The 26928-nt window shown below is 58.5% G+C and overlaps 11 protein-coding genes across 11 annotated transcripts; all 11 read right to left on the reverse strand.

The window, feature by feature from the left end:
* Window positions 1-465: 465 nt before the first annotated feature.
* Window positions 466-1770, reverse strand: LDBPK_250010 (beta galactofuranosyl transferase; the record flags this gene model as incomplete). The annotated part of the gene is made up of 1 exon (XM_003861284.1): window positions 466-1770. One exon carries the CDS (start codon window positions 1768-1770, stop codon window positions 466-468), a length of 1305 nt encoding a protein of 434 aa, XP_003861332.1.
* A 644-nt stretch (window positions 1771-2414) lies between these two features.
* Window positions 2415-3098, reverse strand: LDBPK_250020 (n-terminal acetyltransferase complex ard1 subunit homolog, putative; the record flags this gene model as incomplete). Its single annotated transcript, XM_003861285.1, has 1 exon — window positions 2415-3098. The coding sequence occupies one exon, from the start codon at window positions 3096-3098 to the stop codon at window positions 2415-2417; it is 684 nt and encodes a 227-aa protein (XP_003861333.1).
* Window positions 3099-3354: 256 nt separating this feature from the next.
* LDBPK_250030 (hypothetical protein, unknown function) lies at window positions 3355-5070 on the reverse strand (the record flags this gene model as incomplete). The annotated part of the gene is made up of 1 exon (XM_003861286.1): window positions 3355-5070. One exon carries the CDS (start codon window positions 5068-5070, stop codon window positions 3355-3357), a length of 1716 nt encoding a protein of 571 aa, XP_003861334.1.
* A 750-nt stretch (window positions 5071-5820) lies between these two features.
* On the reverse strand, window positions 5821-9624 carry LDBPK_250040 (hypothetical protein, conserved; the record flags this gene model as incomplete). The annotated part of the gene is made up of 1 exon (XM_003861287.1): window positions 5821-9624. One exon carries the CDS (start codon window positions 9622-9624, stop codon window positions 5821-5823), a length of 3804 nt encoding a protein of 1267 aa, XP_003861335.1.
* A 701-nt stretch (window positions 9625-10325) lies between these two features.
* Window positions 10326-10841, reverse strand: LDBPK_250050 (hypothetical protein, conserved; the record flags this gene model as incomplete). Its single annotated transcript, XM_003861288.1, has 1 exon — window positions 10326-10841. The coding sequence occupies one exon, from the start codon at window positions 10839-10841 to the stop codon at window positions 10326-10328; it is 516 nt and encodes a 171-aa protein (XP_003861336.1).
* Window positions 10842-11453: 612 nt separating this feature from the next.
* LDBPK_250060 (hypothetical protein, conserved) lies at window positions 11454-11912 on the reverse strand (the record flags this gene model as incomplete). The annotated part of the gene is made up of 1 exon (XM_003861289.1): window positions 11454-11912. One exon carries the CDS (start codon window positions 11910-11912, stop codon window positions 11454-11456), a length of 459 nt encoding a protein of 152 aa, XP_003861337.1.
* A 1877-nt stretch (window positions 11913-13789) lies between these two features.
* LDBPK_250070 (hypothetical protein, conserved) lies at window positions 13790-14683 on the reverse strand (the record flags this gene model as incomplete). The annotated part of the gene is made up of 1 exon (XM_003861290.1): window positions 13790-14683. The coding sequence occupies one exon, from the start codon at window positions 14681-14683 to the stop codon at window positions 13790-13792; it is 894 nt and encodes a 297-aa protein (XP_003861338.1).
* Window positions 14684-16361: 1678 nt separating this feature from the next.
* On the reverse strand, window positions 16362-17996 carry LDBPK_250080 (poly(A)-binding protein, putative; the record flags this gene model as incomplete). Its single annotated transcript, XM_003861291.1, has 1 exon — window positions 16362-17996. The coding sequence occupies one exon, from the start codon at window positions 17994-17996 to the stop codon at window positions 16362-16364; it is 1635 nt and encodes a 544-aa protein (XP_003861339.1).
* Window positions 17997-20348: 2352 nt separating this feature from the next.
* On the reverse strand, window positions 20349-20711 carry LDBPK_250090 (hypothetical protein, conserved; the record flags this gene model as incomplete). The annotated part of the gene is made up of 1 exon (XM_003861292.1): window positions 20349-20711. One exon carries the CDS (start codon window positions 20709-20711, stop codon window positions 20349-20351), a length of 363 nt encoding a protein of 120 aa, XP_003861340.1.
* Window positions 20712-23596: 2885 nt separating this feature from the next.
* Window positions 23597-23812, reverse strand: LDBPK_250100 (hypothetical protein, conserved; the record flags this gene model as incomplete). Its single annotated transcript, XM_003861293.1, has 1 exon — window positions 23597-23812. One exon carries the CDS (start codon window positions 23810-23812, stop codon window positions 23597-23599), a length of 216 nt encoding a protein of 71 aa, XP_003861341.1.
* A 665-nt stretch (window positions 23813-24477) lies between these two features.
* LDBPK_250110 (hypothetical protein, conserved) lies at window positions 24478-25902 on the reverse strand (the record flags this gene model as incomplete). Its single annotated transcript, XM_003861294.1, has 1 exon — window positions 24478-25902. The coding sequence occupies one exon, from the start codon at window positions 25900-25902 to the stop codon at window positions 24478-24480; it is 1425 nt and encodes a 474-aa protein (XP_003861342.1).
* Between the last annotated feature and the right edge of the window lie 1026 nt (window positions 25903-26928).

Below are 26928 nucleotides of genomic sequence, written 5' to 3' on the forward strand. Positions count from 1 at the left end.
GCCGCTCTTCTTCGCACTTGCGGTGTATAGACGATGAATGCGGCTGCGCTGCCGTGAAGGTGCCCAAGCATCATTCGGCAAACGGCGCTTGCATTCTTGCACAACACGGTGGCCCCATACTGCAGCTTAGGCAAAGAGGGGGTGGGTGGGTGCAAGACTTCGAAAAAACAAGGAAACCAAGAAACCGAACGGCAGCCGTCAAGAGTTCATCACCGTCGTATGCGCGGCTTTTTGATTCGGTGGTGGATCGTCCTTATTGCGGTAGGCGAGAGCGGCCGCCAGCGAAGAAGCTTTCCGTATACCTCTGCGGAAGGCCTTCCACGCGCCGCTGCAACAGACTGAGCGCATTAATTTCGATCAGACTGGCGCAAACCGGTACCAGTGCTAGGGTGTCCATCTGCAGAAATGCGCGCATCGCGAAGGCCAACGAAAGCGTGTGCCGCGCATCAATCCCGACCAGAACCCTTAGCTGGGGTCAACAGGAAAGTCCAGTAGCTTCATGCTGTACGGCTTGTAGTCGCGGTGGCAGCGAATGTTTTCACCGATTTCCCATATGGACCTCCGCCTGTCAGTGTCGAGTACCCACATGTCGAGAGGAATAGTTCCGTTAAACGGCAGTGGATTGCGCCCGGTATCTTGATAGATTGTGACCCCATCAGGAAACCACTTGGCACGGCGATATTGGAGGCGAAATGGTTGATAGTTCATACGCCCAAACTTGACGCTCTGGAGAAAGTAGGCAGTGTTCTTGAAGATTCCCCGGTTCCTGGCCGACCCACCGACGTTGAGGTTCGCGTTTTCAAAGTGCACAAACTTGCCAGGCTCGGAGAAGTACTTTTGGTAGCCCAAAGCAGCCATGCGCCACACGTAGTCATGATCTTCGCCGTAGGCGGGGTAGTAGTTCTCGTCAAAAAACCCTACGGTCGCAATGGCGAGGCGGGACAGCGCAAATGTGGCCATGAAATCCTTGTGGTCTGTGTAAAAGATGCCGTACGTGTCGGCAAACTGCTTCTTCATCTCCTCTGGGGGCATGGTCCGAATACGATATGGCAGCGAGGATGCCGTAATGATGGGGTGCTGGCTGCTGCGGAAGGCAAACCGCGGATTTGGCACGTTTCGCAGCGTCCTGGCTTCGGCAATGATCTCTTGGTCTAGGCGGCGAATGCGCTCCAGCTGGCCTTGTGTCTTTTCGTTTGCCTGCGAGACAAACTCGTCGATGAGCCCCGGCGCAAAGCGCACGTCGGCATTGGTGATGAAGACCCAAGGCACTTTGGCAACGGAAAAGTTGAGGGCGTGACGCAGGCCCTCGTTCACGGCAGACGCGTAGCCGATGTTCTCGGGGTGGTGAATGATAAAGAGATTCTGGTCGACGTAGTCCCTCAGATCTACGGCAAGGCGGTCGAGAAGCGAGCGTAGTGGGCGGAACATGCCGTTGTTGATAAACATGATGTACGTCATGGGGACTGTAATATTGCAGAAGAGTTGCTTGATGTCCTGATAATCCATCGTTACCGGTATCAGCACGTACGGGATTCTAGCTGGGTGTTGTTCCTTATATGAGAGACGCTCGGCGATGCAGTGAAAAAAATTCTCGTCACTAATAAACGCCTCACCAGAACGAGGGGTATCCTCGAAGGTGTCTGCGCGCGAGCGATTATAAAAAATGATAAGCGGGACAATGTAGCCCATAAGGAAGAGAAGTGTGTAAAGACCGACACGGACGAATATCGCCATGCGCCGGCGGTCGTGATGCCAGCGAGGCGGCGCCATTTCTCCGCGACGCGCGCTCCGTTACCACTAAGCGGCACTGGATTGGCTAGAAAAGGATGCACGATGCGCGTCCTCGGGACGCGCGATCGACTCGCTCCAGTGTTGCAGGGAGCGTTGAGTGGTAGCGTGTGACTGCACGATAAGGAGAGGTGCAATGTACGTTAAGGAAAGAGGGGGAAAGAGGGGGAAGCACGGGGAAAAGGTGGGTGAAAGCAAAAAAAAAGAAGAAATGGCACAGGGTGTGTTCTGTGTTGCCTTCCGCAGTGTAGCCAACGGCACCGGTGCGGCGCACAAGGTCGAAGCAGCATCTGCCGCTATCACCCACCCCCAAAAGACGTAACGGGAGGGCCACACCGACACACACACACACACACACACACACGCACAAAGAGAGAGAGGCGGAAACGAGCATAGTGCGTGCAGAAGCTGCAGTCTTGCACGCGGCACCGGGCTATTCCTCTTGTGTGTTCTACAGACGGTGAATAGGCATAAGGGCGGCTGTCGAAGGGTGCGATGGGTGTCTTCACCCAGGGAGACGCACACGCGGTGATTGTGCGTGATATAGTCTACCGGTCTTTTTGCTCTCGTTTCTTGCGTGACAGAGCCGGCGGGGGCGTTTTACAGTGTGTGCGACACCCGAGTACTCACACCCACTCCAGTTCTTCGGGTTTGATGGGTCGGTCTAGGGGAATGACGCTACTTTTTCGCCGCTCCTTGTCACGCCGCAGGGCAAGCCGCATGTCCAGTGCGTCCTCGTCACTCTTGAAGGGGCCTTTGGGGCCGTCGCCGTGATAGTAGTTTAGCACCGTCCGGTAGACAATGTAGCCCAGTCGATGGTACATGTCCTGCGCAACCTGGTTACTTTTGCGGACGAAGAGGTCCACAAAGTAGGCATTGTGCACAAGCTCGCTCATCTGCGCCAACTCGGCCATGAGGGTCTCGCCGAGGGCGACGCGCCGAAACGTTGGCGCCACGGAAACGGCGGACACGTGTCCGTGATAGTCCTCCCCCTGTCCTTCCGCTTTGCCGAGCGTGTAGGCCATGGGAATACCGGTGGTTGGGTGCACGCACATGCGCTGGTACTCCGGCCAGTGCGTCACATACTCGCCATAGAAGGACGTATTGTACGTCTCTGTTAGTTGATCCAAATTTACAAAATTAAACTGCAGCGTGTCGCATAGCGTCATGCGGCGATATGTAGTCATCGCACGTCGGCGGTCGCCCTGCAGCAACGCCGCCCTGTTAACGTTTACCTTTTGTCGTTCCATACGCAGACGCAGGCAGGAGAAGGGAGAGAGAAGAGACAAGGGTACAGTACTTGGCAACATGTAGACATACGGCCGCTCCATTCATAGAGTCGCGCTGGTGGGCGAGAGAGACGCAAGACCACGATGTTGCGTGCGTGACATCGCGGTGGAGAACGAGCCGGCGCCGCCCCAACCTCTCTCTTCGCTGCCCCTTCCCGCGCTTCAGCCCTGTGCGTGGGGGCGGGTACGCGCTGCGGTGGTCGGTTTTGTTCTTCGTTGGTGCTCATAACCTCGCGGGTGCCAAATCTTAGCGGGAGTTGTTTCCACGCGGAGTCGCTCACTCCGCTGCCGAGTGCTTCGTGGCTCGATGCTGCTCAAGTGCGCGGCGGTCGGTAAAGCACTTAACCGGGTGGCAGACGTTGCACACCAAGTCCGCTGCATCGTCGACAGGAAGGGGAGATAAGTAGCGGAGGTGCTCTTCGTAAGCATCGCTGCTCTTGAAACGCAGCCCGCACACCTCGCAGGAGCCTTTATCGCCGCCGTCTTCTATATCCAAGCCAGCCAGAGCTTCCTCTAGGCGGCGACTCGCAGCCTCGACCTGTTCATGCACACGAGCGTATAGCGTCGGCGCAAGTGGAGTCGCGCCACAGTGCTTCGCGATCTGGTGCTGTCGCAGATCGTCCTCCCTCTCGAAGGTGCGAGCGGGCTGGCACGCCTTGCAGCTCCATGGACATGCCTCCAGCATCTCGGCTTGTCGGCGCTGCTGAGCCTTTGCTCTCATCGCTGCGCCGTAGCCAGACAAGTAGCGCCCAAGCTTGCTGGCCTCTTTCGACGTGAGGGGGCGGCCAAGAATCGACGAGTCGAGGTGAGGCGGTAGCGGAGGCGTCTTGGGCGGCGCAAGAGCAACAGAAAAGCTACACCGCTGCTCCGCCCAGCGCTGCGCTCGATACAGACGGATCCACGTAGAACTGGGCAAGTACGGCATGAACGCCTCTGTGTGGTCCTCAGAAGGGGCGGAGGAGAAAGGGGCCATAGCAGCTTCTCCCACAACGCGGGCCACCAGCGTCGGATGGAGAAGCGGCAGAGGTTGCTGTGCAGAACATGCGGATCTGTTGACAGAGAAGTCGTCACCGCTCAAGACGGACGGGTGTGTAGCGGCGGAGTGGATGACTTCTGCCGTCGCGTCGGCGGCTTGTGAAGAATAACCAAAGTTGGACTTTGCCACGCGCAACCACTCCACGCAGGTATAGCTGCAGGGTAATCCCTCATGCAGGCGCGCCTGGCGCTCCTGCTCCCAGGACATCATTTCCTCGGAGAGGTCGCGCAGCACCCCGTGCAGCGCGGCTTGGGGGGCCACAAAGTAGTACTGCACCATGATGCGAAATGGGAAGGCGGCGTGGCGCTGGTGACGGCGGTTTGTATACTCGGGGAAGTCGGCGGAGCGCATGGGCACGGCCGCGACGCATATGTAGCCGCTGCGCGCCGCACACCCGAGCAAGTCCCACCGCTGCGCTTGGTCGTCGCACAGAGTAACCACGACCTCTTGGGGAAAGTCCTGTGTCAGTGCATGGGTGTGCAGTTCGCGCGCGCTGCGGAAGAAGTGCGACAGCAGGGCGATTTGTCGGTAGAGATCCTCGAATCCGATGTGTGGATTATTAAAGATGAGAAGGTGCAGGGGCTGATCTCGCAGCGGTGCAGCGGCGGACGACAGCGACGTCGCGTTCACATGGTCGTGGTAACGTACACGCACGCGCCGCTTCGCTGCAAAGTACGCCAGGAAGCCCACCGCCTCCGGATACTTGCGCGACACTTCTGCCTCACTGTCGAAGGTGGTGGCAATCACCTCCACGACGATGCCGCGCTGCCGCTCGCCGGCTACGGCATCATTCTGCGTCGCACGGCGGACAACTGCACTGCGGGACAGGCGTTTGACAAGCGCATAAGTAAAGCTCAAATTTCCTTCGCCAACGAGCAGAATGAAAAGAGGATCTGGGAGCACATGGGTTGTTGGGCAGGTCTTACGAGTCCCCTCATCGCAGCTGGCCTGTGGCATGCGATATAGTTGGGTGCAAAGTCAGCGCAGAGGTGAGCAGGAATGGGTGTCCGCCACCTGAAGAGGACGCCGCACAGTAACAAAGTGTACAAAGACGGGAATACAAGAACATGAGACGGTGTGCAGAAAGAGCGGTCGGCCAGCGGCAGTATCGTAGTTTTGTCATGGGCCGTGCAACGGTCACAGGGCAGCAAGCCAGCAGCGCCGAGAAACTTCGTCTTTGTGTGGTACGATCACAGAGAGAGAATCAGGCAATAAGAGAGGAGAGCGCTGTGCGCGGTGCTGCCTGCTGAAGGTCGCCTCCCCGCCCTCTTCCTTACGCCCCCCCCTGTTTTTCAACATATGCACACACTGCCGGGTGAACAGCATCGTCTCTTCTACCGCTTCTCAAGGACTCAGTCGTCATCACGTTTTTTTTTGCTGGATGTCCTTCTCTTTTTGTTGTTTTCGAGAAAACGATGATGGGAAGGATGGAGAAAGAACACCAAAATATGTGTTGGGGGCGTGCCATCGACCTTCACGTGCCATTGCTGGCCTTCTCTCGGTGGGTCACTCTCCTACATGTGAAGAGAGAGCTAACCATGAGAGGACGAGGAAGAGTCGACCAGATGGCTTTGTGAGGGTAACAAGATAATAAACAAAAAAAGACGCAAAGCCAAAGGTATGAGACACAAGAGAAGCAAGAGCTCCCTGGCATGGCCACGCAATTTCTACCGTCGCGCCTACTCTGGGAGACCTCGTATATACATGTTACGTGTTTCCAAATTTCACCCTGTCGAAGTGGTAACTGGAAGGCTGCAGCGGGCACTGGGGAAGACAGACACCGCCGCCGCTGATTCCGCTGTCGTGCGCCCGTGCCGAGCTCCTCATCGGCGGCCGTATGCTCGCCATCGCGGAGTCAGCCGGCGCCTGAAGATGCATGAGAGACAAGACAGACGCCTGTCTGGCGCGCTGCTCTGCGCGCATCTGGCGCCTCTCCTGCTCCAGCCTGTCGCGCCACCTGTTGTAGAGCACACCGACATACGACACAAAGCCCTCGCCATGGACAACGCGGCTGCGGAGAAGGTTTCGGGTGCGAATATTATTAGCGACGCGGTTCAAGAGCAGACGCACGTCGCGCTTGCACTGCTGACGCGCCTTCTCACGTAGCTGCCGAACCGCAGCGCGGAGGGCCGCGTCCATGCCAGAGCCGCTGGTCACCCGCGTGGCGGTCGAGATGATGGGCACAATGTACTGACGCACAAAATCATCGAAGCTGCTGCCGCAGATGTACGCCGTTGCCTGCTTCACGTGCTCCCTCACACGCTCCTGCGCCTGCCGCTGGGCGGCACCGAAGTCATACCGCAAGACCGTCGGCCGAAGTGATTCGATGTCCGCAGGAGGGGCGTGCCACCACCAAGACGTGGGCGACAAATTTGCTGTTGCGCGGAAACCTCCCATCCGCATTCTTGGCTCGTGGGAGGTCTCGTGGTGGTCGGCACCGGGCAATTCGACGCCGAGAAGGTTGCGAGCCACCCAGTACCAATCCAGGGGCTGCGACGGCAGCGGCTGCAAGGCGCTACCAAGCGTGCGGCGTCCGTCATGCACCACCTCCTGGCGCAAACGCATCCCGTCGGCGTCGTCCCCTTCTCGCGTTTCCTCGACATAGCCACGATGGCCGCCGCTGCGGTTTGCGACAGATGCATTCCAGCGGTTGGCGGTGCCGAAGGTGCCTTTTGGCCATGGCTGGCATGGCTGCAGAATGTCCTCGTCGAAAAACTGATGTCCACGGCGGCCAGCGCCGTCCTCTTTCTCCCCCGTCAGCCAAGGTCGTCGTGGCGGCGTCGAGCCGGCAGCCTGGGGGGTGGCACCAGCACTGTACTCTTGACCGTCACCGCCACACATCGCGTGTGACTGCGGCGTCTCTCGAATCATCTCTAGTGCCGCCAAGCGCAACTCGTGGGCAAGCCACTCCTCGTCTGTCGCCTTCTCAGGGAGGGGCTTAGGCGTGGCTGCATAGAAATCGCGGAGTTTTGCACCACAGTCCTGCTCTAGCAAGTGTACCGCTCGCGCAATGGCGGCCTCCTCTAGCGCCTGCTGCGCCGTAGCCTTCACGGTCCACATCGCCTCCGCCTCGGGCGTGTGCCGGACATGCAGCTGCTGCTGCGCAAATAGCATGCTCAACAGACCAAGCGCCTCCTGCACCTCGTTCCTAAACGCTGCCGCCTCGAGAGCGAGTTGCTGCACTTGTTGACGCAGCCAGTCAACATGTAGGGCGAGGCCTTCCGCTCGCGCGCCACGGCGTTGTACTCCGGCCTTTTCGGGCCCAGTCCCCGCTCCACGGGTAGCGGTACCGCCAGCAGCTTGGCCACCCTTTCGCGTGATGGGCGAAACAGGCGCGACGACAGCATCCGCACAAGACGCCGACGGCTGCAGCACGTCCAGCGCCACAGTCGTGTTGTCAGTCGCGTTGCGGGCATGCCCGGTAGATATCGACGGCGCAGACGGATTCCTCCATGCCACTGACGTTCGCGCGTGGAGTGCCGGTGACGTTGAGCGCAACGGACGACTCGGCGACGCAGAAAGCCCAGTCTCACCGCCGCCGTCGCGTGCACTACCCATAGGGCAGCCGTCCACCTCGCCACCGTCCCCATCGCCCTGCCGGGTGGACGGGCGACTCTCTTGCACGAGATGACGCAGCCGGACCGGTGCGGAGGAGCTACTGGAGGATGGCCCGAGAGACAAGACCTCAGCGCGTGCCTTGCTCACGATGGGAAGCGCTGGAGTGAGGGGTTCGTGCTCGCCCGTGAGGGACACGCTTTGGGCCTGCTTACGCTGAGGTGCGTCATCACGCTTAGTGGCCTCTGCGCCCTGGACAGCAGAGTGGAGCTGGGCGGCCACCATGGATGCAACGCGCTCGCGCTCCCCTTGCAGCTGCTGCCGAAACCACTGCACATGCAGCAGCTCGCGCCGCAGCGCATTCGCACGGGAGAGCTCGGCGCATTGGAGCACGGCGCTTTTCAGGTGCGTCAATGCCGCGGAGGTGGAGGGAGCTGGCACTGATGCAGTGGTTCCAGCGGCACGACCGCCTCCAGGCCCGCGGACTATGTCACTCTTTCTCGACAGCGACGTCGGCGCCGATGCTGGTGGGTCGGGATTGTGTGACGCAACTGGAGCCGTGGTGGCGGCAGTCGTCGACGCAGTCTTTTTGTGGCGCGACGCGCGCGTCGCCGACCGCGACTTGAGGCTCTTCTTTTGCTCCTGCAGGGGCTCCAGTTGCTGTTCTGGGCTAGGGGCAACGTGCTGCAAAGAGGTCGCTGTCGTTCTTGTTGGGACCGCCGTTGTAGTGCTCACCAGCGTTACCGTTGAGGTGCGCTGCTGAGCTGCAGCTGAGGGGGAGGCGAAGCTCGGAAGTGCCGGGGCCGCAACCACGGACAAGGTTTTCAGACATGGGCGCGTTTCGGCGATGTTTTCGTACCTTGCGTAGGACACAATAACGTCGTTGTCCCTGGGCAGTTCCTCGTGCGCCCCTCCAAAGCTGCCAGTCACCCGAGCCATGCGCTGAGCCAGCTGTGCGTCTCGGTCGAGCATCTCCATAGCGCAGCTGACTTCTGCCTCCAAGCGTCGCTTCCACAGCTCGACTTCGGACTTTGCGTCGACAATAGCCCCTGAAAGAGGGATGTTTTCTCGCAGCAGTTTGCGCCGGTAGGAGTCGTCTTCAATGCACTGGTCAAGGCTCTCCTCCGGCACACCGGCTGGCTGTGTTTCGTCCCGTTCGTGGGGAGACTCACAGGGAGTAGCTGCCTCCTCTTCGTGGAACGCTTTCTGCGTGAAAGCAGCGCCCGCAGCGCTTTCCTGGGCATTTAGCCGCCGTCGCAGCTGAGAGTTCTCCTGCTCCAACGCCTTGTTCGCCTCAATGAGGAAACCGAAGTCTTTTTTCAGCACCGACGGCTCGTTCTCGCTGCGGAAGCCGCGGAGTTCGGCGCACTCTCGTTCGAGGTAGCGCAGCTGCAGTTTCGATGTACTGTTCTGGCTGTTCAGCTTTCGAATCTCGCTGTCCTTGAGGCGCAGCAGCTTCAGCACACCAGCGAGCTCCTTCTGCACAGCGTCGAGGTCGAAGGTAAGGCACTGTATTGTGGTTGTTTTCTCCTGCAGTACCTGACAGAGATTGCCAAGGCGGCTCTGCATTGCGCCCATTTCCTTCTTTTCCTGTGCCGTGTGTCGCGGTTTGCCGTACGCGTAGCGTTTCACGACCGCCTCTACCCTCTCCCAGGTATCCCAGTCGCCGAGCGCACCGTCAGCTGCATCGACGTTGGCGAAGAGCACATCATATATGTCCTGCCGGTTGCTTTCATACATGGTGAAGTCCATCTGCCGCTTGCGACTGTCGATTTCCTCACGCTGCCTCTGCAACTCGGCATAATCGGTGTATACCTGGTTCAGAAAGGCCTCTCGCTGCTCGGCGCTGCTGCGTTGCGGCGTCATCAGCAACGGCAGCGTCGCAGCCGCCACTACCGCCTCGACGCGGGCCAGGCCCTGTCGTCCTGCCGCTTGCGAAGACGCGGAGACCTCCATGTCCTTTCCTTTTCCGTATTCACAGGGCAATGCTGAACCTTTCAGGTCAGCTTGAGATGAAGAAGGCGTGCGTCAACGCTGGTCTCGAAGCGTGGGAAGCTCAGCAGAGGGATGAAAGGGAGGGAAGCGGTGGAACGGCAGAAGAAAAAGTGTCGGTGATGCAGAGACGGAGAGGGGGGGAGATGAGCGGGGACGTCGACGCCGCTGCAGAGGTTTCTTTCCTCCATCCCTCCCCCCACCACCACCCTGCCTTGCCATTTGCAAAGCAGAGCTGACAAAACCGAGAAAGAGGGGGGCTGCGGAGACTTCCAAGAGCACTGGCGCCACCACTCGGAGCCGGAAAATGCCGACGCCTCAAACTGCCTGTTCACAGGAAGTGGCCGCAAGCCCATCATGGGGTGATGAGGAACGAATGTAGAGGAGCGGACAGGGTGTGGTGGCCAGACGGACAAACACCTGCACCGCAGGTTGTGAAAGCGCTAGGCTCGAGCTTGCCCCTTACGTTCACAAACACCCAAACAGTGCGAGAGCATCTAAACATCTATGCAGTCCAGAGCAGAGAGAGGGGGCACCTAAAACAAGAAGGAATCAACAGGAAGAGACGCCCAGAGAGAAGCACACACATAAAAAAAGCGAGAGCCGAGCAGGTGCACTCACTGAACGGCACCGAAGTTTTGCAGACTAAAAGTGGGCAGCTGCACTCAGGAGCGCTGCAGGGAGTTGAGTGCACGCCTGCGTTTGTCTACCAGTGCCGCCGCGAAGGGCTGTGCAGGTAAAGCGGCGGCCGGCTTGCAGGCAGACATCGGGGACCGAGATGCTATAGGAACGCGTGCAGGGGGTCTCTCGGTCGAGGGCTGCGGCGTGAGGGAGCGTAGAAGACGCAAAAGCGAATGGCACATCGCCACCTTTGCTGAGGCATATTTGCAACGACCAAATTGAGCACCCGAAATGCCATGTACCTCACCGGTCTCCGCAGCCAGCAATCGCACCGTTGCGGCACCAACATTTTCGTCGCTGTGTTCCAGGATGAACCAGTCGTGTTTGCGAATCAGTGCCGCCGTGGCGGCGGGAAAGCGGTGGTAAAGAAACTGCAGAAAGAGCGAGTAGGTGTGGGGATTGCCAGTCATGACATCGCCCTCGCTCACCGAGTCCCAGTCGCGAAATCCGAGCTTTGACAGCTTGGCGTGCAAGAGAGAAAAGTTGGACGCAAGCTCCATGAGTAGCGAGGGGGTCGAGGGATCAGTCACCCCAGTGACCACCAGAGAGAGTGATTTCTATTTTTTTCGTTGCTGCTTTCAAGGCGCAGTGGCCAGAAAAAAAAAGAGGAGACGTGTGGAGAAGAGCACAGTAGGTTGTTGCCGGGGGGGGGGAGAGACAGGAGGGGGCCTGATGAAGGCGAGCCGGCGGTTGCTGCATAGACACGTCGAATCAAATACTGCGCATCACGCGAAAACATACGTGCGCACCTCGGCATAGCGTCAGATCAAACGGTGGCAAGCCACGCACGCAAGAGAATCTGCGCGCCGCCAAGAGGCTGGCGGCCTTGACAGCACCCGAAAAAATCAGCGGCGCCAAAGAGTACAGCCGGGCAGGAGTCCCGCGAAGGGTTAGAGCACAGGGAGTCAGGAAGTGCGGAGTCGCACCGCGGCTATGTTTGCGTGTTCTGTACGTGACACAACTGCTCCGATGTCGGGACGCACCAAGAAGCACAAAGCAAGTGAATTTTTTTTCCTGAATCTAGAGGAAACACCGACGGTGATGTGCGCTAGACCAAGAGGTACGATCTCGTTCCGTCCCCACCCCCCGACCCTAGCGTGACACCCGTCGCCTTAACGGCGCAGAACGATGTTCACAAGTGTCTCGCGGCCGTAGGGGACGTACGACAGGGAATACCACACCAAGGCGGAGTACTGCAGGACACCGCACAGGAAGCACAGCAAGACTGACTTGAAGATGACAGCTACAAAGAAAGCGAAAAACATAGAGCCGATGTAGAGCACCGTGGCATTGAAGCGGTACTCGTCGAACATGTACGCAAGCTGCGCTGAGGGACCCATGAGGATGACGGTGCTCAGCATAGAGAGAAAGCTACCAAGGGAGGACAGCATGCTGTACTTCCAGTAGGACCCCATACCGAGAGCAAACCAGCTCATCAGCGTCGAAAAAAGCGCTAGCGACATGAGGACGCAGAAGCCTTGAATTCGCTGCGTCCAGGTGAGATCCTTGAAGAACTGGTCATTGTCATTTAACGGCGCAGTCGCTGCCTCGTTGATTTCCACAGCAGACATCACTTTTCTTTCGGTTTCGACCTGTGGGGAGTTGTTCTGTTTCTCGCAGCCTTTCCCTAGTGTGGGAATGTGGGAGAGCGGTACACGCAAAGAAAAAAAACGCGCGGGAAAGGAGTGAACGACGCAACCGGAGGAGGACAGAAGCAATGCAGCCTGAAAGTGGGAGGGCTAAGCGGACGAATACGTGTGGCGCGTAAACTCAGCACAGGCGGTTGTGGTGCGCGCAAGTCCGTGTGCCCGTCAGTAAACAAAAAAAAAAACAAAGAGGGACAGAAAGCACGGGAGAGAAAGTGGAGAAGCGGGCAGGCAGCGAGGGGCGGGATGAGGAGGGGGGAGGGGGGCAAACGGAGGCGAAACAGACTTTTGGCGAAGAGGGGCTGAGGCTGTCCTCTTGAGTTCTGATGGTAGCGCGTGCATGGCCGAGTCCCACCACAAGAAGCGACAGCCTTCCGCGTGTCGGCCATCGCTATTGGTTCTCTCGCTCTCTGTCGGTGTTTACACGAGCAGCAAACCTTCGTCTTGAAATGTATTGTTTTTTTTTGTTGTTGTACAAGCGCACCAACAAACCCCTCTGCCGAAAGAGCGAAGCAAAGCAGAAAGCCCGCCGCCAGCCAGACAATGCGCCGTGCGGCACGCGGCCACTACACTATGTACATGGTAGGGAGTGCACTTCTGCACTCGATGGCGGGGCTAGTGACCGCATGAACGCGTGGCGGTCGTCGCGCTCCTCTTCTGCAACGAGATCAAGTGAGGTAAGACAGCTCACGGTAGCCACAGGGGAGTACGACTCACACACTGTTTGTGCTCCCATGCAACGTCAATGCACCGTTCAGGAAAGTCCTTCAGATAACCACTGTCCTCGATTACGAGCGTTAGAGGCCATTTCTGGTACTCGAGGAAGCCAGTGAAACTGCGCCCGCCCTCGACACGAGCACATTCGGTAATGGTGAGTGTGACAAACGTGGGGGACTCCGGTGCCTCTGCTGTGGGCAGGGAGAACAGTACGTTGAACGTATCGACCTTGGTGGGATGCGGGGCAACCGTGACGTTGAACCGTATGGAGCTTGACGCGAACGCCTTCGCGATAAGCTGCAGCTTTCTTGCTGCCTGCAGCTCCATGCTGTGAATAAGCCGCTGTTTTTTTCGGTACCGTAAACGGGACAGTCGATGAGAGACGCCCCGACACACCTCCGAAAAAAAAAATCGACGGGCAACGCTCCGTTACTTTAAAGCGGGAAACTTGTGCGCAGCGCATTCATGTGCACGTAGACGAGAACGGAGTGGCAGAGAGAGTGATGCGGCAAGAAAACAAAAACGAGAGGAGGGTGCATCCATCGAGGAATGGTCGCGCAGTGCGGTCGCACACACTTTGGACCAAGAACCGTCTATCCTTCCAGACTTCACTGCCGGGTCTTCAAAGGTGCAGGCGCACAGCCATGATGGGTAAAACGCACGTACATGTTCGCCATACGTGCGCAGCTTCTGCTCCACAAGTACACGCCCGTCGCAGCATTGCGCCACTGAAGAGAACAGGCGCTTCCGCACCCGTTCCTCTGCAGTGGAGGCGCGGCATTGTCCTATGAGTTGCCCTTTGGCGTTTCCAGGCACCATGGCGTACGTATAATGGCAGCTCAACTCCTTGAGCTGGCCAGTGATGGAAAGGAAGAAAGCGGACAAGGAAACACACACGCATGCACACACGCCCGAGCCCGCGTGCGCGGAACGACATGTAGCAGTTACAAAGCAGATGGTGCGAGAGAAGGAAACGGGACGGCGGCCGGTCCAAAAGGAACACAACTTGCAAGCACGCTCATGCGGGCATCTCCGTGTTGGGCGCACCGGCGCCACTCTGTTTCGAGTTGACCGGTTTTCAGATGCTATTGGTGTGCCGTGGAAAGGAGAGAAGGGGAAGGACCAAGCGTCCACCCATGCTGTGGCTCCAGCCTCTGCCGCACCGCTCCGCGAGCCTTGAGTGCCCAGTCGAGACGCCGCCGATCGGCTGCCGCAAGTGTCTGGGCCACGAGGCGACCGACAGCCATAGCCTCTGGTGGGGAGGCGTGTTCTTCGTCCAGGAGCAATCCAGTAAAGAGGGCGCTCTCACTTCCAAACTCCCTGGCGGCGAGCTGCACGAGCTGTGCTAGAGTTCTGTTCCGATCAACGTAGGCGCCGTCGAGGTAGAGCGTCGAGGAGACAAAGCCGCTGGTAAGCAGTTCCTCAAAGACGTAGGCCGCTTGTGGGGCAAACGGGTGCTGTGTCTCCACGCAGAGGCACACACCCCGTAGAAAGGGGACAAGCAGAGGACACTGCACGCCAAGCGCACGAGCACACGGCACCGGGGACCGCTCCGACTCATCGTGCCCATGAAGGAGGCTCTGCAGCACGACAGCCAAGCGCTGCTGTCTCTCAGAGCCAAATCGCAAGCGTGCTGTCGGCTGCAGAAGCAAACTCCTCGGCGACATCAGCATGGATTCGGGGCAATCCAGCAGCTCATGCTCGCCCAGCTCCCCGGCACGGTGCAGAATAGCCGGGAAATCGAACACGCAGTAGCTGAAGACGAAGGGATCGAAGGAGGCGAGAAAGAATGTCGCTGTCTCAGCTGGGCGTGCGATGGGTGGAGGTGTTTGACCCGCGAGGAGGAGCGTTGGCACCCAATCCGTCTCCGCTTTCTGTTGCCTGCCTCTCTCTCTAGCAAAGGCTTGCATCTCAGCGGCTCGCGAAAAGCCCCCGCTCACTCTGTGCCTCTGAAGAACAACTGCGATACCTCGCCGCATGTCCATGACGCCCTGCCTCCCACGTGCTATCGACACTACCACGTAAGGAAAGTGCACGCAGCAGAGTGTCGTACAAATACAGGGAGACAGAGATAGACGCACGTCGGCGACGCAATCACGAGGAAACGCGATCGAAAAGCGTGAGACGATAGCACCGTCGCAGCCACCACTCCGTGCCGATTCGCGTGTTCTCCTTTCCTGTTTCAAGGGAAGAGGTACGCGGCTGTCCGCGGAAGATCAGTCGAGGAAGGCCGCAAACCACGTGCACCGCCGCACCAAGCGCGAACGCCACTACCCAGCGAATGGGAGGCGCACACGTCACAGGAAGAGACACAGAGAGAAGGAGGGAGGCAGAAGCGTTGAAGGCGTTGGAGGCGTTGGAGGAGGAAGGGGCACAGAGGAGTCGGCGATCGTGTGAGTGCCGAGGAGACCGTGTGTCAGAGGTGAGGCAACAGGCTAGTCCCCCAACACGCACACTCACCCCGCCGTGCGGCCATCTTCCCATTCCAATCACTCTCCCTTGGCCCATGGAGAGCGCAGGGTGGAGGGCTGCACGAATTGTGCTTGTGCTGCTGCCAAGCGCGACTCGTGAGGAAGGCTGCGTTGCACCTTCTTCGAGTGGTGTCTTGTGAACCGGGGCAGCTGAGAAAGCCACCGGTGGAGTGATTCAGCTAGGGACGTGATCCTGTGTGCTCGTATTGTTGTATCGGAGACGGGGGGTCCGGCGCCACTCTCGTTCTGAAACTTCAGAGTTCTGTTCTGCGTAGTAGTCACCGCCCACCCACCCCCCTGCCGCACGTGAGGCACGAAAAGCCGGAACGCATCAGGGTCTTAAAAGGAAAATGGCCGGTGGAAACGATGAGAGCTATTGAGTAGGAGCCGTGCGCCAACTGCCGGCGCTGCAGACTGTGCGGTCGTTGTGTGCACGCGTCCGCCTATGTCCGCGTTTCGAAAGAACAGGAAGAAATGTCAACTAAAAAGGGGACAACAACACGTGTCTTCATCTCAAGGGTGCCACTCCGCTGCTCTAAAAGGCAGAGGAGGCCATCCCCGTTCGAACACACTCAGAGTGAAATAGAGGGGGGCACTACTTCGCGAAAAGAGAGGCGATCCACAGCAGCGCTGACATGGCCTGTGTTTGTCAGAAGTGTCACTGCCTGCTGACGGCTGCACCAAACGCTCGTCTTCCAAGGCCCCACTCCACTCTCCCGCCGATTCCGTCAGCGACGAGAGCACCGGTGGCCTCTTCTGGCGTGCACCTGGGCTATGGATCATTTGGTGTTTTACTTTCCTCAGGAAACGGTTTTCTTTCATCGCTTAGTTACGTCACCGTGGGCTCCAGTGCCCCACTCCCCTCCTAGCCACGCCAGTGCTTCATGCTATCCGACAACATCACACCGCTCCCACCCCCTTCAAACAACAAAAAGAAAATCCAGCCACTACAACAGCAACACAGTGGCACAGCGTCACACCTCCGTCACGTGCGAACCACCGCATATCACAGCTCCCCCATCGCAGTCGAGTCGATAGAGAGGTGGTGGTGCTGTCGCGACCTACTCGAGGTGCGGCAGCAGCCTACTCCGTCAGCACATGGGGGAGGCGTGAGAAGGGGAGGGGAAGAAGATAGGAAGGCCAGCCCGATTGTGCCTGAGGACTGGGACACTACCATGTCCCCGCACTAGTTGCCAGTGTGCTGCTGAAGCACCGCGTTTGCCTCCTGAATCTTGGAGAGAAGGGCGAAGTGGTCCGCCAGGATCTCGAAAATCTCCTCGCGGCTCATCTCAAGCAGCATACCCGTAATCTTCGCGGCATTGGACGACTCCAACGGCAGGATGCGGCTGTAGAGAAGCTCGCCAAGATAGTTCTTTTGCTGCTCTGGGGAAAGGGTGCTGAGGTAGTTCATGTCGACGCCGTCCTGGCGCTGCTGCGGTGGATACTGCTCGCGTGGCTGTGTGTAGCGGTTCGGCGGACGCATCGGTTCGCCTTGCATGAGGTGTGGCTCCATGGCGGGGCGACGTATCATTGGGCCAGACATGAACTGTGGCATCCCCATGTTCGGTGGCGGCGGTGGCGGCATCATGGGCGGCACCATGTGCGGGAACGGGTGCCGCGGCCACTGCTGCGGGAACGTGTTCATCGGGGGCACCATACGGGACTGGTGGCGCATGGCCGCACGACGCTGCTGAAGCAGGCGGATGCGCATGTCTTTCTGCTCCGCGTGGCTCACATAAAGAGGCTTCTTTGAGTGCTCTAGAGGCTGCCCATTCAGGCTCCGCAACGCAGCGGAGGCGTGCTGCCTGTCCTCGAAGCAGACAAAGGCGAACCCCTTGAAGGTGCCATTCGGCTCCTTCATGATGGCACACGATGTGATCTTGCCAAACGGCTCGAAGATCTCGCGCAGCCTGTCGTCGGTGATGTCGTCAGGCAGGTGTTTTACGTAGAGGTTGCGGCCGTGGTTCTGGTAGAGGGACGCGGCCTTCTTCTTCTCACGGTCACGCTCGCTCTTGGAAAGCGCGCGGCACACAACGAGTTTCGCCGCCTTCTCTGTCAGGCCGCTCTCTTCCGACTCGTTCAGCGCCGCGATGGCCTGGACGGCGGCCTCGTGCTCCTCGAACGCGACCAGGGCGAATTTGGTAGGGAACGGCGCGTGCTCGGAGAGAAACAAGGAATTTACCTTGCCAAATTTTTCCGCGGCCGCCTTCACGTCCGCCTCCGTGGCGGCGGCCGCGATGTTCTTGATGTAGATGTTCCGGAAGGATTTGGCGGCCATCACCTCGCGGTCGACGCGACGGACAAAGGGTGCCACCACCACCTCGCTATCCCCCAACTTACTACCGTTCATGTCGAGCGCCGCCTTGGCGCCTTCGGCTGTCTCGAACTGCACAAAGCCGTAGCCCTTCGAGTTGCCTGCCGAGTCGAGCGCCACCTTGCACGAGAGCACGCGGCCGCACTTGGTAAAGGCAGCCTGCAGCTCCTTGGCATTAATAGCAGTATCCAGCTTCTTGACAAACACATTGTTCATGCCGCTCTTGCGCTGGAGCGGGTCGCGGATGGAGAACATGACGCGGATTTGGCGCCCTGGTGCGATGCCTGTGTAGTTGAGCGCGTCAATCACCTTTTCTGCATCGGCAGTGGTCTGGAAGTTGACGTAGCCATAGCCTAAGGAGCGCTGCGTTGCCATGTCGCGGCACACCTTCACGGAGACCACGGGTGCAACAGTACTAAAGAGGTTGTTAATCGCCTCCTCTGGGCGAGGCAGGTCGATCGGCAAGTCGCCGACGTAGACGGAGGTGCGTTGCACTGGGACCACCATCGCTGCTGTGTCAGTGTGCGGAATCCCAAAATGATGACGCCGTTGATCTCCAAGTCTATGCCAGCCGTCGACGAAACACCTGGGTTACAAGTAACGTCGCCCACGTTGACGCGGCTCTTGTGAGTTCTGGTGCGAAAAACGCGTGGAGGAGCGACGTGGTACAAAATAAAGCGGAGATGAATTCAGAAGCGACGAGAGGAAACAGAAGGGGGAAGGGCGGTGGTGGCGGGACGTTGAGTGACTGCACACACACACGGAAGACAGAGATGACCATAATACACCAGAGAACCGAAACAAAGGTGAAAAGGGATGGATAACGGGGGAGGGGAGGGGCGGAGAGAGACAGGGAAAGAGAGAAAGTGTAGTGGACAGGATAGCGTTCAAGGATGAAGCTCATGCAGGCATGCCTTCACGTGCGGTGTCGGAGGGAGCACAGCGTTAGATGCCGCCAATGTACCTGCAACGATGAGATCGTGAGGGCCGAGGCAGCGCTTCACGCATCTCGTCTGATTGCACACATGCAAGCGGAAAGGACTGGCATGCATAGCAATGCTTGAAAGGGTTGCTTAGTCCTCATGTAGGATTCCCTTCGTGTTTCTTAAGGGCCGCCTTCTTGCTGCTGGAGATTGCGCTCTTTTACACTTGTGCAAGTCGCGTGAAAGGAACAACAACACGGAGAAAAAAATAAGGTACGGCCACCATCAACACTCAAGAACACAGTCTTTAACATCAAGACGAGTTGCGCGGTTGCGCAACGTGTCTTAGAAGAGCACACACGCACATATCACACATCGCAACGATGTCCGTTCTCGTTTTTCGTCTTGCCTTAAAGGAAAAAGGGAAGATCCCTGCGAGGGTCGTCAACGCCGCGCCACAGGGACGGACGTCTTTTGTCCGGTAAATCTCTGTAAATATGAAACACACACACACACACAATCCAACGAGTTTCAAACGCGGAGCAGCGCGAGGGAGAGACGTGGGAGGGAATAAGAGAAGGAGGGGCAATTACAAATCACGAAAGATGACCTCCATCTGACCGCGGGGGTGTGGGTGGGGTCACTCACAAGAGCTGCTAAAAGTGACACGGGAGTACGCCACACCGCTGACGCAAGCTCCGCAGTCGCGATCTTTTTTTTTCTACTTGGAAGGTGGCTCATCGTGTCCAAGCAGCGTTGCGTCAGAAGAGGGAATGTAAGAGAAGAGGTCGCCAACGTTTTCGTCGCAGAGCTCGTCGAGAAACCAGAGGTCGTCTTCGAAGAACTCAAACTCGGCGTCGTCCATCTGCTCCTCGCCCTTCGCAGCGTATGCTCTTGGCCCACTAGCCATGGCCGACGTACCGACACCAGAAACCGCCCCGGCCGTCCACCTCACCGGAATAGCGCTTAGTCTGCGAAACATCCTTCGCTGGGTTTATTTGCCAGTCAGCCTCTGCAGTGAACTTCTCTGCCGTGCACCGAGAACGAAGAAGCTCTTGCTAGTGGAAAGCAAGAGAACCTTGATCCGATGATGCTATGGAGAGGGCCTCAGCGCTGTGCCGTTCAAGAAAATCGCACCGGCCACAAATGTAAGCGCACACACAGAGAATAAGGAAAGGCGAGAGCGCAAAGAGAGAGGTCGCAACCAACGCGTGTTCCGCATGGAGGCACAGGAAGAGGCGGAGGTGGTCACCTACGTGTGCGCAGAGACAACCGCAGTGGAAGAGAAGGAGGTGTTGTCACGGTAAAGATGGCACAGTAGGAAAGAAAAAGGTGAACAGATGCATATGTCGGCGGATGCATGAATGAGAGAGGAGGAGCAGAAGGCGAAGCGGGGGAGGGGGTGACACTTCGCTGCTGCTTTCGGTCAAACACAGAGCAGAAGACGCCTGGACAGAGGTATAGTGCAACACGGCGGAGTCCGATCCTATCCGCGATCACCCTCTCATGGCTGCCGCGGATACCATGCAAAAGCAAGTAACTCTTACAACACCAGCCCTCTTCACGCCCAGCACTGCAGGAGGGTACTAGCCCTCAGCGTAGGTGAAGACATTTGTGCGCGTGTTTTTGATTAGCAACGCACCGAGAGAGTGAGAGGGCCATGAATGGAAGCGATGAGCGCGCGAAGCAAACATTGGAGGGGCGGTGCAAAATACACAGCAGACGGAGAGCCGATCCCACAGAGCCCAGTGCGACGATTGGAGGAAATAGCTTCCCTCTCCTCTTCGGGCACGAGGGCAGTGGGAAGCGCGCCAGTGGGCTGCTACGGTCGAGCGGGAGGAGGGTCTTTCACCGATGCACCTCCTCAGCAGATATATGCTGGGAGGCCGCTTGAACAGGGCTGCATCGCTCACTTGCACAGGACGGCCACCGCCCTTCACGCCTGCTTTAGGAAGACCGCATAGATGAAGTAGAGAAGCAAGAAGCCAATACAGCCGAAGGCGGCGGTGTGCTTCCACCCGTAGCGGCCCATCACACTCTTAACGGAGCTCACCGCCGAGTTCACGCCACAGCGAGCCGTCTGAAAGACCTTGTCAAGCGACCTGAGGAGTTCGTTTTGTTCCTCCGCCTCACGGTTGAGGTGACCGGCCATTGTTTTCATGTGCGCCACGCTGCTGCCGAGTGCACGTAGCATCGCCTCATTCTCGCGGTGGATCTCTTCCTCCATATGCTCGTAACGGTTGGTCGGATTCGTCGACGCCTTGGCCGCCTTCGAGTTCCCGTAGAGAGACGACTGCATCGTTCTTTCCCAAGTTTGAGCACCACCTCTAGAGCCGCTGGAAGATGCGGGGCCCGAGGTGCATGCAGCTGCTGGTGTGGGGATGAAGTACAAGTGGGTTCCTCTGTTCCACTCTAAAAGGCAAACATGGGAGAGAGGGTGACTCCGACACAGAGACTGAACAGCCAGCGGCACAATGCAGAGGGGTGGGGGTGGGGGTGGACGAGAGACTGAAGATGGGATATGAGTCGACACACCTTTCGAGGAATGGAGGGTAGCCACTAGTCGAAGCTCACTCCTCCGCGCACAGGTGCGAAGTAGCTCGTCCCAGCGGAAGAAGTGTGAAGAGAGGTCATCTACACAGCTCGTTGTTGCGCATTGACTGCGTCAGCAGGCCGGGGAAAGCCGAGCCATCGTACAACCAGAATCAGCACCCAAGGAACCAGAAGCTCGGCAGAAAAAGCGAGAGATCGGATGAGCTCGGCGCTCCCAAACGATCACATCCTTGGTCCGTTGGCGCGCATGACTAGCGGAGTTCGTGTAAGCGTGGAATGGTCTGTTACACACAGGAGCCACCGTGACAACTCGCACTGCATCGACGATGAGAAGAGCTCCTTTATACACACGTCAGCTACAGCACAGTGCAACACCGCGGCTCACAGGCCGTAACCTTCAACTTAGGAGTGTCCTCACTTTTTCCGCTCTTACTCCGCTGTATTGCTACACACGTCAACACACGAACGAGCAAACACGTCCGGCATTCCGCCGGAGCAGCGAGCAATCTTCGGCACTGCACCCACGAACACACGCGCATACACACACACACAAAGAAAAAAAACATATGTGCAAGCAGACGCCACAACATCCTTCGCAGCAATGCTTCATCGTCCTCTACTAGGACTTCATCATCCGCCGAGCCCCAATGTTGCGACGCCGAATGCGGCGCTTCTTGTCGTGCTCCATGCGAATGTCAATACGGTAAGGCCGCTTCACGTTCGCCCCCATGCCGCCCTGAAAGGTGCGAGCAAAGAAGTTGCGATATAATGCGCAGCACTGACTAAACATGATTCGGCCTGTGTGAATGAAAAAGAGCAGACGGAACGAGCAAGAGACACAGAAAAGTAGAGAGGAGAGCACAGCGTGGTCGTGGTAAAGGCAGAGGAGGAGGGAGACCGAGTACATTGGTGACACGGACGCAGCGGCGTGCGCACGAGAGAAAATAGGCGACTCACGGAGGAACAACAGAGCAGGCCATTATCGCGGGCGAGGGTGACGTAGAGGTATGTCCACTCGAGACGTCTGTTAAACATGCACCCCTCATGCGCCGTCAGTGCGGTGCACAACGGTGAACCCTCAACCCTGAATTGTGGTTTGAAGAGAGGAAGTCGCGGCTTCAAAACGCGTAGATCCGTTGGCTGGCATGCACATCAAGGCGTATGCTACACTCTACCGTTTCCTCATGTTTCTTTGCTTTCGCTTCCAGAACGCACCAAAGGTCTCTGGAGCAACAGATGGGGCGCGCAGAGCTACTGCGCTCACATCCCCCATGCCGCTGAAGGGGACGTAGGCGGCCCAACGTGCAGCGTCGGATGTGGAACGGGGGATGAAGCGACACTATCGACAGCGTGCAACGCGTGATGCGCGAAGATACAAAGAGAGAGCAGAGCAAACAAACATCTAGAGAGAAACCACCGCAGACGCGCCCATCGTTGTCCACATACGCCCCTCTTTTTTTGTTGCACTGCCTCCGTCAGAGCCCTGCTCGTCGAAAGCTCTTCGACATCGCTCGGCGTCGTCGCTTTCTCCAGTTCTGCTGCACGCGTAGACAAAGTAGTGAGAAACAAATAGCCCAGCTCACTACCAAGTGTAACGCAGGGGATTTCGGGGCGGCCTCCTGCTTCTTGCTCTCTAGGTGCCCACATTCTCCCGTACGGCACGTCTTCTACTCCGCATTTCCCGCACGGCCGGTCAGAGCCCCCCTCCCCCCCTCCACATTACCTGGTGCGGTGCAGCAGCACACACGCGCCACGCCAAACGCGCCGACCAAGCCATCCGAGAGCACGGCCTACGCCTCAAACTCCACCCACACCCGCATACCAGCAGGCTGCGCGAGGGCCGGGGGTGGGATGCCTTCCAGCCACGCGGACACTCTGCCCATCATGTGGATGGTGCACACGTGTTCACTGTCGCAGGTCGCTCCGGCGCCGCGTCACCCCGGGCCGGCGCACCGGCATCAGCAGCCATGCATCGCCCTCCACGCCCGACGTCGCGTGTGCTTGGCCCTGCCACCACCACCGGTGGTTGCGCACTTCGCAGGGAGAAATGCGGGGCGGCTTGCTTGGCTTCCTCCCACGCAGAGATGGTGGAGAATACTTGAGCCGGGTGAAGCCACGCGCTGAGCTGGTCACCACCTCACCCCCTCCTCATCGGCCCGCCGTCATCAAGGCGTGCGGGGAGCGCGAGAAAAAAAAAGTTCGTTGAACGGCAGGCTCATGAGGCGCCCGGCTGCCGTCTCAAGGAGCAGCACGAAAAGCAAGACGCTCTCATTTCGCCGACCTATGCGTCCAAACTCAGCGGTTGTGTCCGAGCAATGAGAAGAGAATGAATTACTAATCCGCAATCGCTGTACGCGCTGTGCCACGATCTCGGTGACACACGCGTTCACGTGTCCCGCAACGCCGAGTGGGCACCAGCAGAGCAGGTGGCGGGACGTGTAGCGCAGCAACAGTAGGACTCACCATCGCTGTATCGGCACTGCCACAAAGGCGCGTCCGTCGCATCCATAGCCGATTGCCGCAAACGTGAAAGCAAACCAAGCATACGGGCACAAATCCATGTACAGCCACAGACAACACAGGAGACGAAGCGGAGCAGCGAGGACGCAGGTACTCGAAAGCGCCAGCAGCCTAGTCCTTCATTTTGGGTGATTGCGCCACAGAGAAGTATATGTTCACAAGCGACGAGCCGACAACGATGACGATCATGCTCCAGATGAGCCACTGTGGGACGGCCGACTTCTTGTTCTCCCGCTCCTCGCGGCGCCTCAGCTTCTCGTCCTCGGTCAGACGCTGCTGGCTCTGGCGGCTGCGGGCGCGCATCCTTGCTACCGCTGAGGTGGGCATCGCGTCAAAGTAGGTAGAGTGTCCGCGAGGAGGTGCAGGTTACTCGAATCGGCGCAGCTACGAGGAGGAGGCAAACACACCACTGACTGAGCGCAAGAGGGCCAAACAAATAACGAATTCACGCAGCCTGGGGATGTCGAGAGAGAGAGAGAGGGAGAGAGACGAGAACGTCACCGATGAGGCGTGTTTAGTGCGTGCGTGCCTGCGGCTGTGAACGCGCATGTGTGTCGGCGGCAGGGGAAGGAGCACGTGAGTGCGAAAGCAGATGGAGGCATGGGGGTTAAGAAACAGAGGGAGAAGAAACGGTGCACATGGGCTGCAAACGAATGGCATACGCGTCGCTCGCCCTTCAAGGCGCAGAGGTCAAAGAAAACCCCACCGTCATACTGCTGCCTGGAGCCCTCAGAAACTCTCTACCTGCCGCGTGCGCCGTGTCCGGGAACGCTACGGCAAACAAGTGCCGCAGACGATGGCCTGCGTTCGTTGCCGTCAGCAAGCGGTAGGGAGGCCCGCTCGGCATCGCTTTTCTGCCTCTCTCCGGCTTTATTCAAATCTGTCCGTGTCCACCGGCTCGCGCCACCGTTATTCGGCCTGAGTCGATGTGCACAGCCTCATAACGAGGGCACGCGTGCAGAGAAGCACACACTCTCGCGTTCGGTGCCGCATCACGGATCAACCGAATCGGCGGCTGCTGCCCGCGCCACGGAGCGAAACCGGCGCAAGTCGAAGAGCGGTAACTTTGCACGTAGTAAGCTGTCCCTCTCCTCAGCCACGGCCGGCTTCGCACGAAGCACCTTGGCAGAGTCGACGCGGAAATACAAGTTGAACGGCAGTGCGAATGGCATGCGCTTGGCGTAGTCGAGAATCAGTCTTGTCGAACGTTCCTCCTCCTCCGCATTCCACCAGAAGCACGCGTTCGGGTGCACGAGGCACGAAACATCGACGACCGGCTGCATGAGTCGGCGATTCACATCGGTAGAGCTGATGTCGCGCTCGATACTCCGAAAGGCACTGTGCAAGATGATCGTTGGCGCCAAAGGAAGCAGCTCCGGCACCCCACGCGTGAATCGCTGCGGCAGAGGTGGCTGAAACCACGGCTTCTCCGCCCCACTCGCGCTCATCATGCGGTGTTCTGTGATTGTGCCGTCTGCCTTGGTTTGCGATGAGGACGATCGTCGCGCGTGAAACGCGCTACTGTACACCTCCGGCACATCCGGCTCACCCATTTCGCCTGGCACCAGATGTAGCGGCTGCTCCTCCCGCTCCACGGCGTACAGCTCCAGTACCTCCGCGATGACTTGCCGCAAAACTTCGAGGTGCAGCTCCCACTCGGCGGCAGCCTCCTCGATCTGGTGCAGGGCGCGCGGGTCGTCGGGGTGGACGCGGAACTCGAACCCAATCGGTGTCACGACAAATGTGCTATGCTCTGGCGCATTCCAGATGCGCGGGTTCAGCTGAGCCGAGTTACGACCCACTATGGAGAAGTCCGGCTCATGATGCACCTCCACGTCGATGCCATCACGGCGCGCCACACGAGTAGCAGAGCGGTGCGCCAATCGCAGCACCGCCGGGTTCGCCTGCTCCTTGCCTTCAAAGTACACGTCGTTTGTGTGCCCGTCCTGCCCACAGCGCCACCCGTGCTCTGCCAGGCCGGCGTTCATGCACAGCTTCGTGGAGTGTCGCGTTGCATCTCGGCAGAGCACACCGCACACCTTTGCATCCAATGCGATGAGCAGCACCGCGCGCTCCGCGTGGTTGAGCCGTATGGGACCACTAAGCAGCTCGACGAGCTCGTCGCGCTGAAGAAACTTGAGCTCGTGCCAGTCGATTCCGAGCTCCTTGAACTTCTCCAAATGCTGTGTTAAATCGGACGCCATCTTGTACTGGCGCCGCCCGACGTAGCCGCTAAGCTTCTGCAGCAAGAGGTCCAATGAGGTGAAGCGGTTCTTGTCCGTCACAGTGTTGAACGAGGAGCTCAGAGTCATTTGCCGAGGCAGCGCGTACCGCGGATGATACGCTTTCAAGGACGCCAAGGCGACATCCCCTACGGGCACTGACGAGATCTTCGCCACATAAGAAGTGCGTCGCATGTCCCTTCCGACAGAACCGGTGTTTTGTTTGACGGAAGGGTAAGCAGGTCGAAGGAGTGGGTAGCGGCTGAACCTCTCCGCGACTCCGCTCTGAGAGTGTTTGGCCTTTCTATTCCACGCCCTGCCACCTTCAGCAGAGTGCGCATATACGCACGCGACGAGCAGTAACCGGACGCCGCGTAGCGCGCTAGTGGGTCAGCCTCTGTACGGCACGCACACGCGCACTCGGGGGGAGTGGCGTGTGAGAAAGGGAAAAAACGCGTCGGTATTTGTATGTGCGTGTCACAGCAGGTTAACAACACCAGACAGACAACGGAAGATAGAAAGATGCGAAGAAGTAAGGACAGCAACGCCATTGGCGCTGAAAAGGCATAGAGCCGAGAGCGGGAGCGGGGCAGTGAACGATATGCCGAGAGGACGCTACAACGCAGTGCATCCGTTCGCTGAAAGATCACCAGCGGGGTAAGCGGCGATAAGTTTCACGTGTTCAAGAAGACTGGTGTTTCTCGGTAGAAAGCATCGCGCAGCCGTACAAGAGAACATTCATGCAGAGACATACCCGAAACACCGCACCAACGAGACAGCAAAAACGAAACCACACAGACAAGACGTTCAAGCAAACACAAACATCGGTCAGCACGAACGGTACCGTGCTCGAACAGAGAAAGAAACGTCATCAGCATTCCTCCATGCCGCCGTGCCAAACGGTGTCCATGCGCTCATCTTTCACGGAGAGGGAGAGAGCCAGGAAGCGGAGCGCCTCAGGGCGTCCTTTCTTTTTGTCTTCGTCGTCGTGTCAGCCCAGCACGAGCAAGTCCAGACAGACACGCGCATACGCAGCCACACCCCACCCACCACGCTCCCGCTACGGCTACACCCTCGGCGTCTACGACGAACCATCCCGCCGCCAAATCGGCGGCTACGTGCTTTACGCGCTCTTATCTTCCCTCTGCACGTCTCCGTCCGGGGTACCTGCGGCGCCGGAGGCGCCAGACGGACATGGGGTGGTCTGCGGGCCTTCACCTG

Source organism: Leishmania donovani, chromosome 25 (genome assembly GCF_000227135.1).
Source record: "Leishmania donovani BPK282A1 complete genome, chromosome 25".
Taxonomy (NCBI): domain Eukaryota; phylum Euglenozoa; class Kinetoplastea; order Trypanosomatida; family Trypanosomatidae; genus Leishmania; species Leishmania donovani.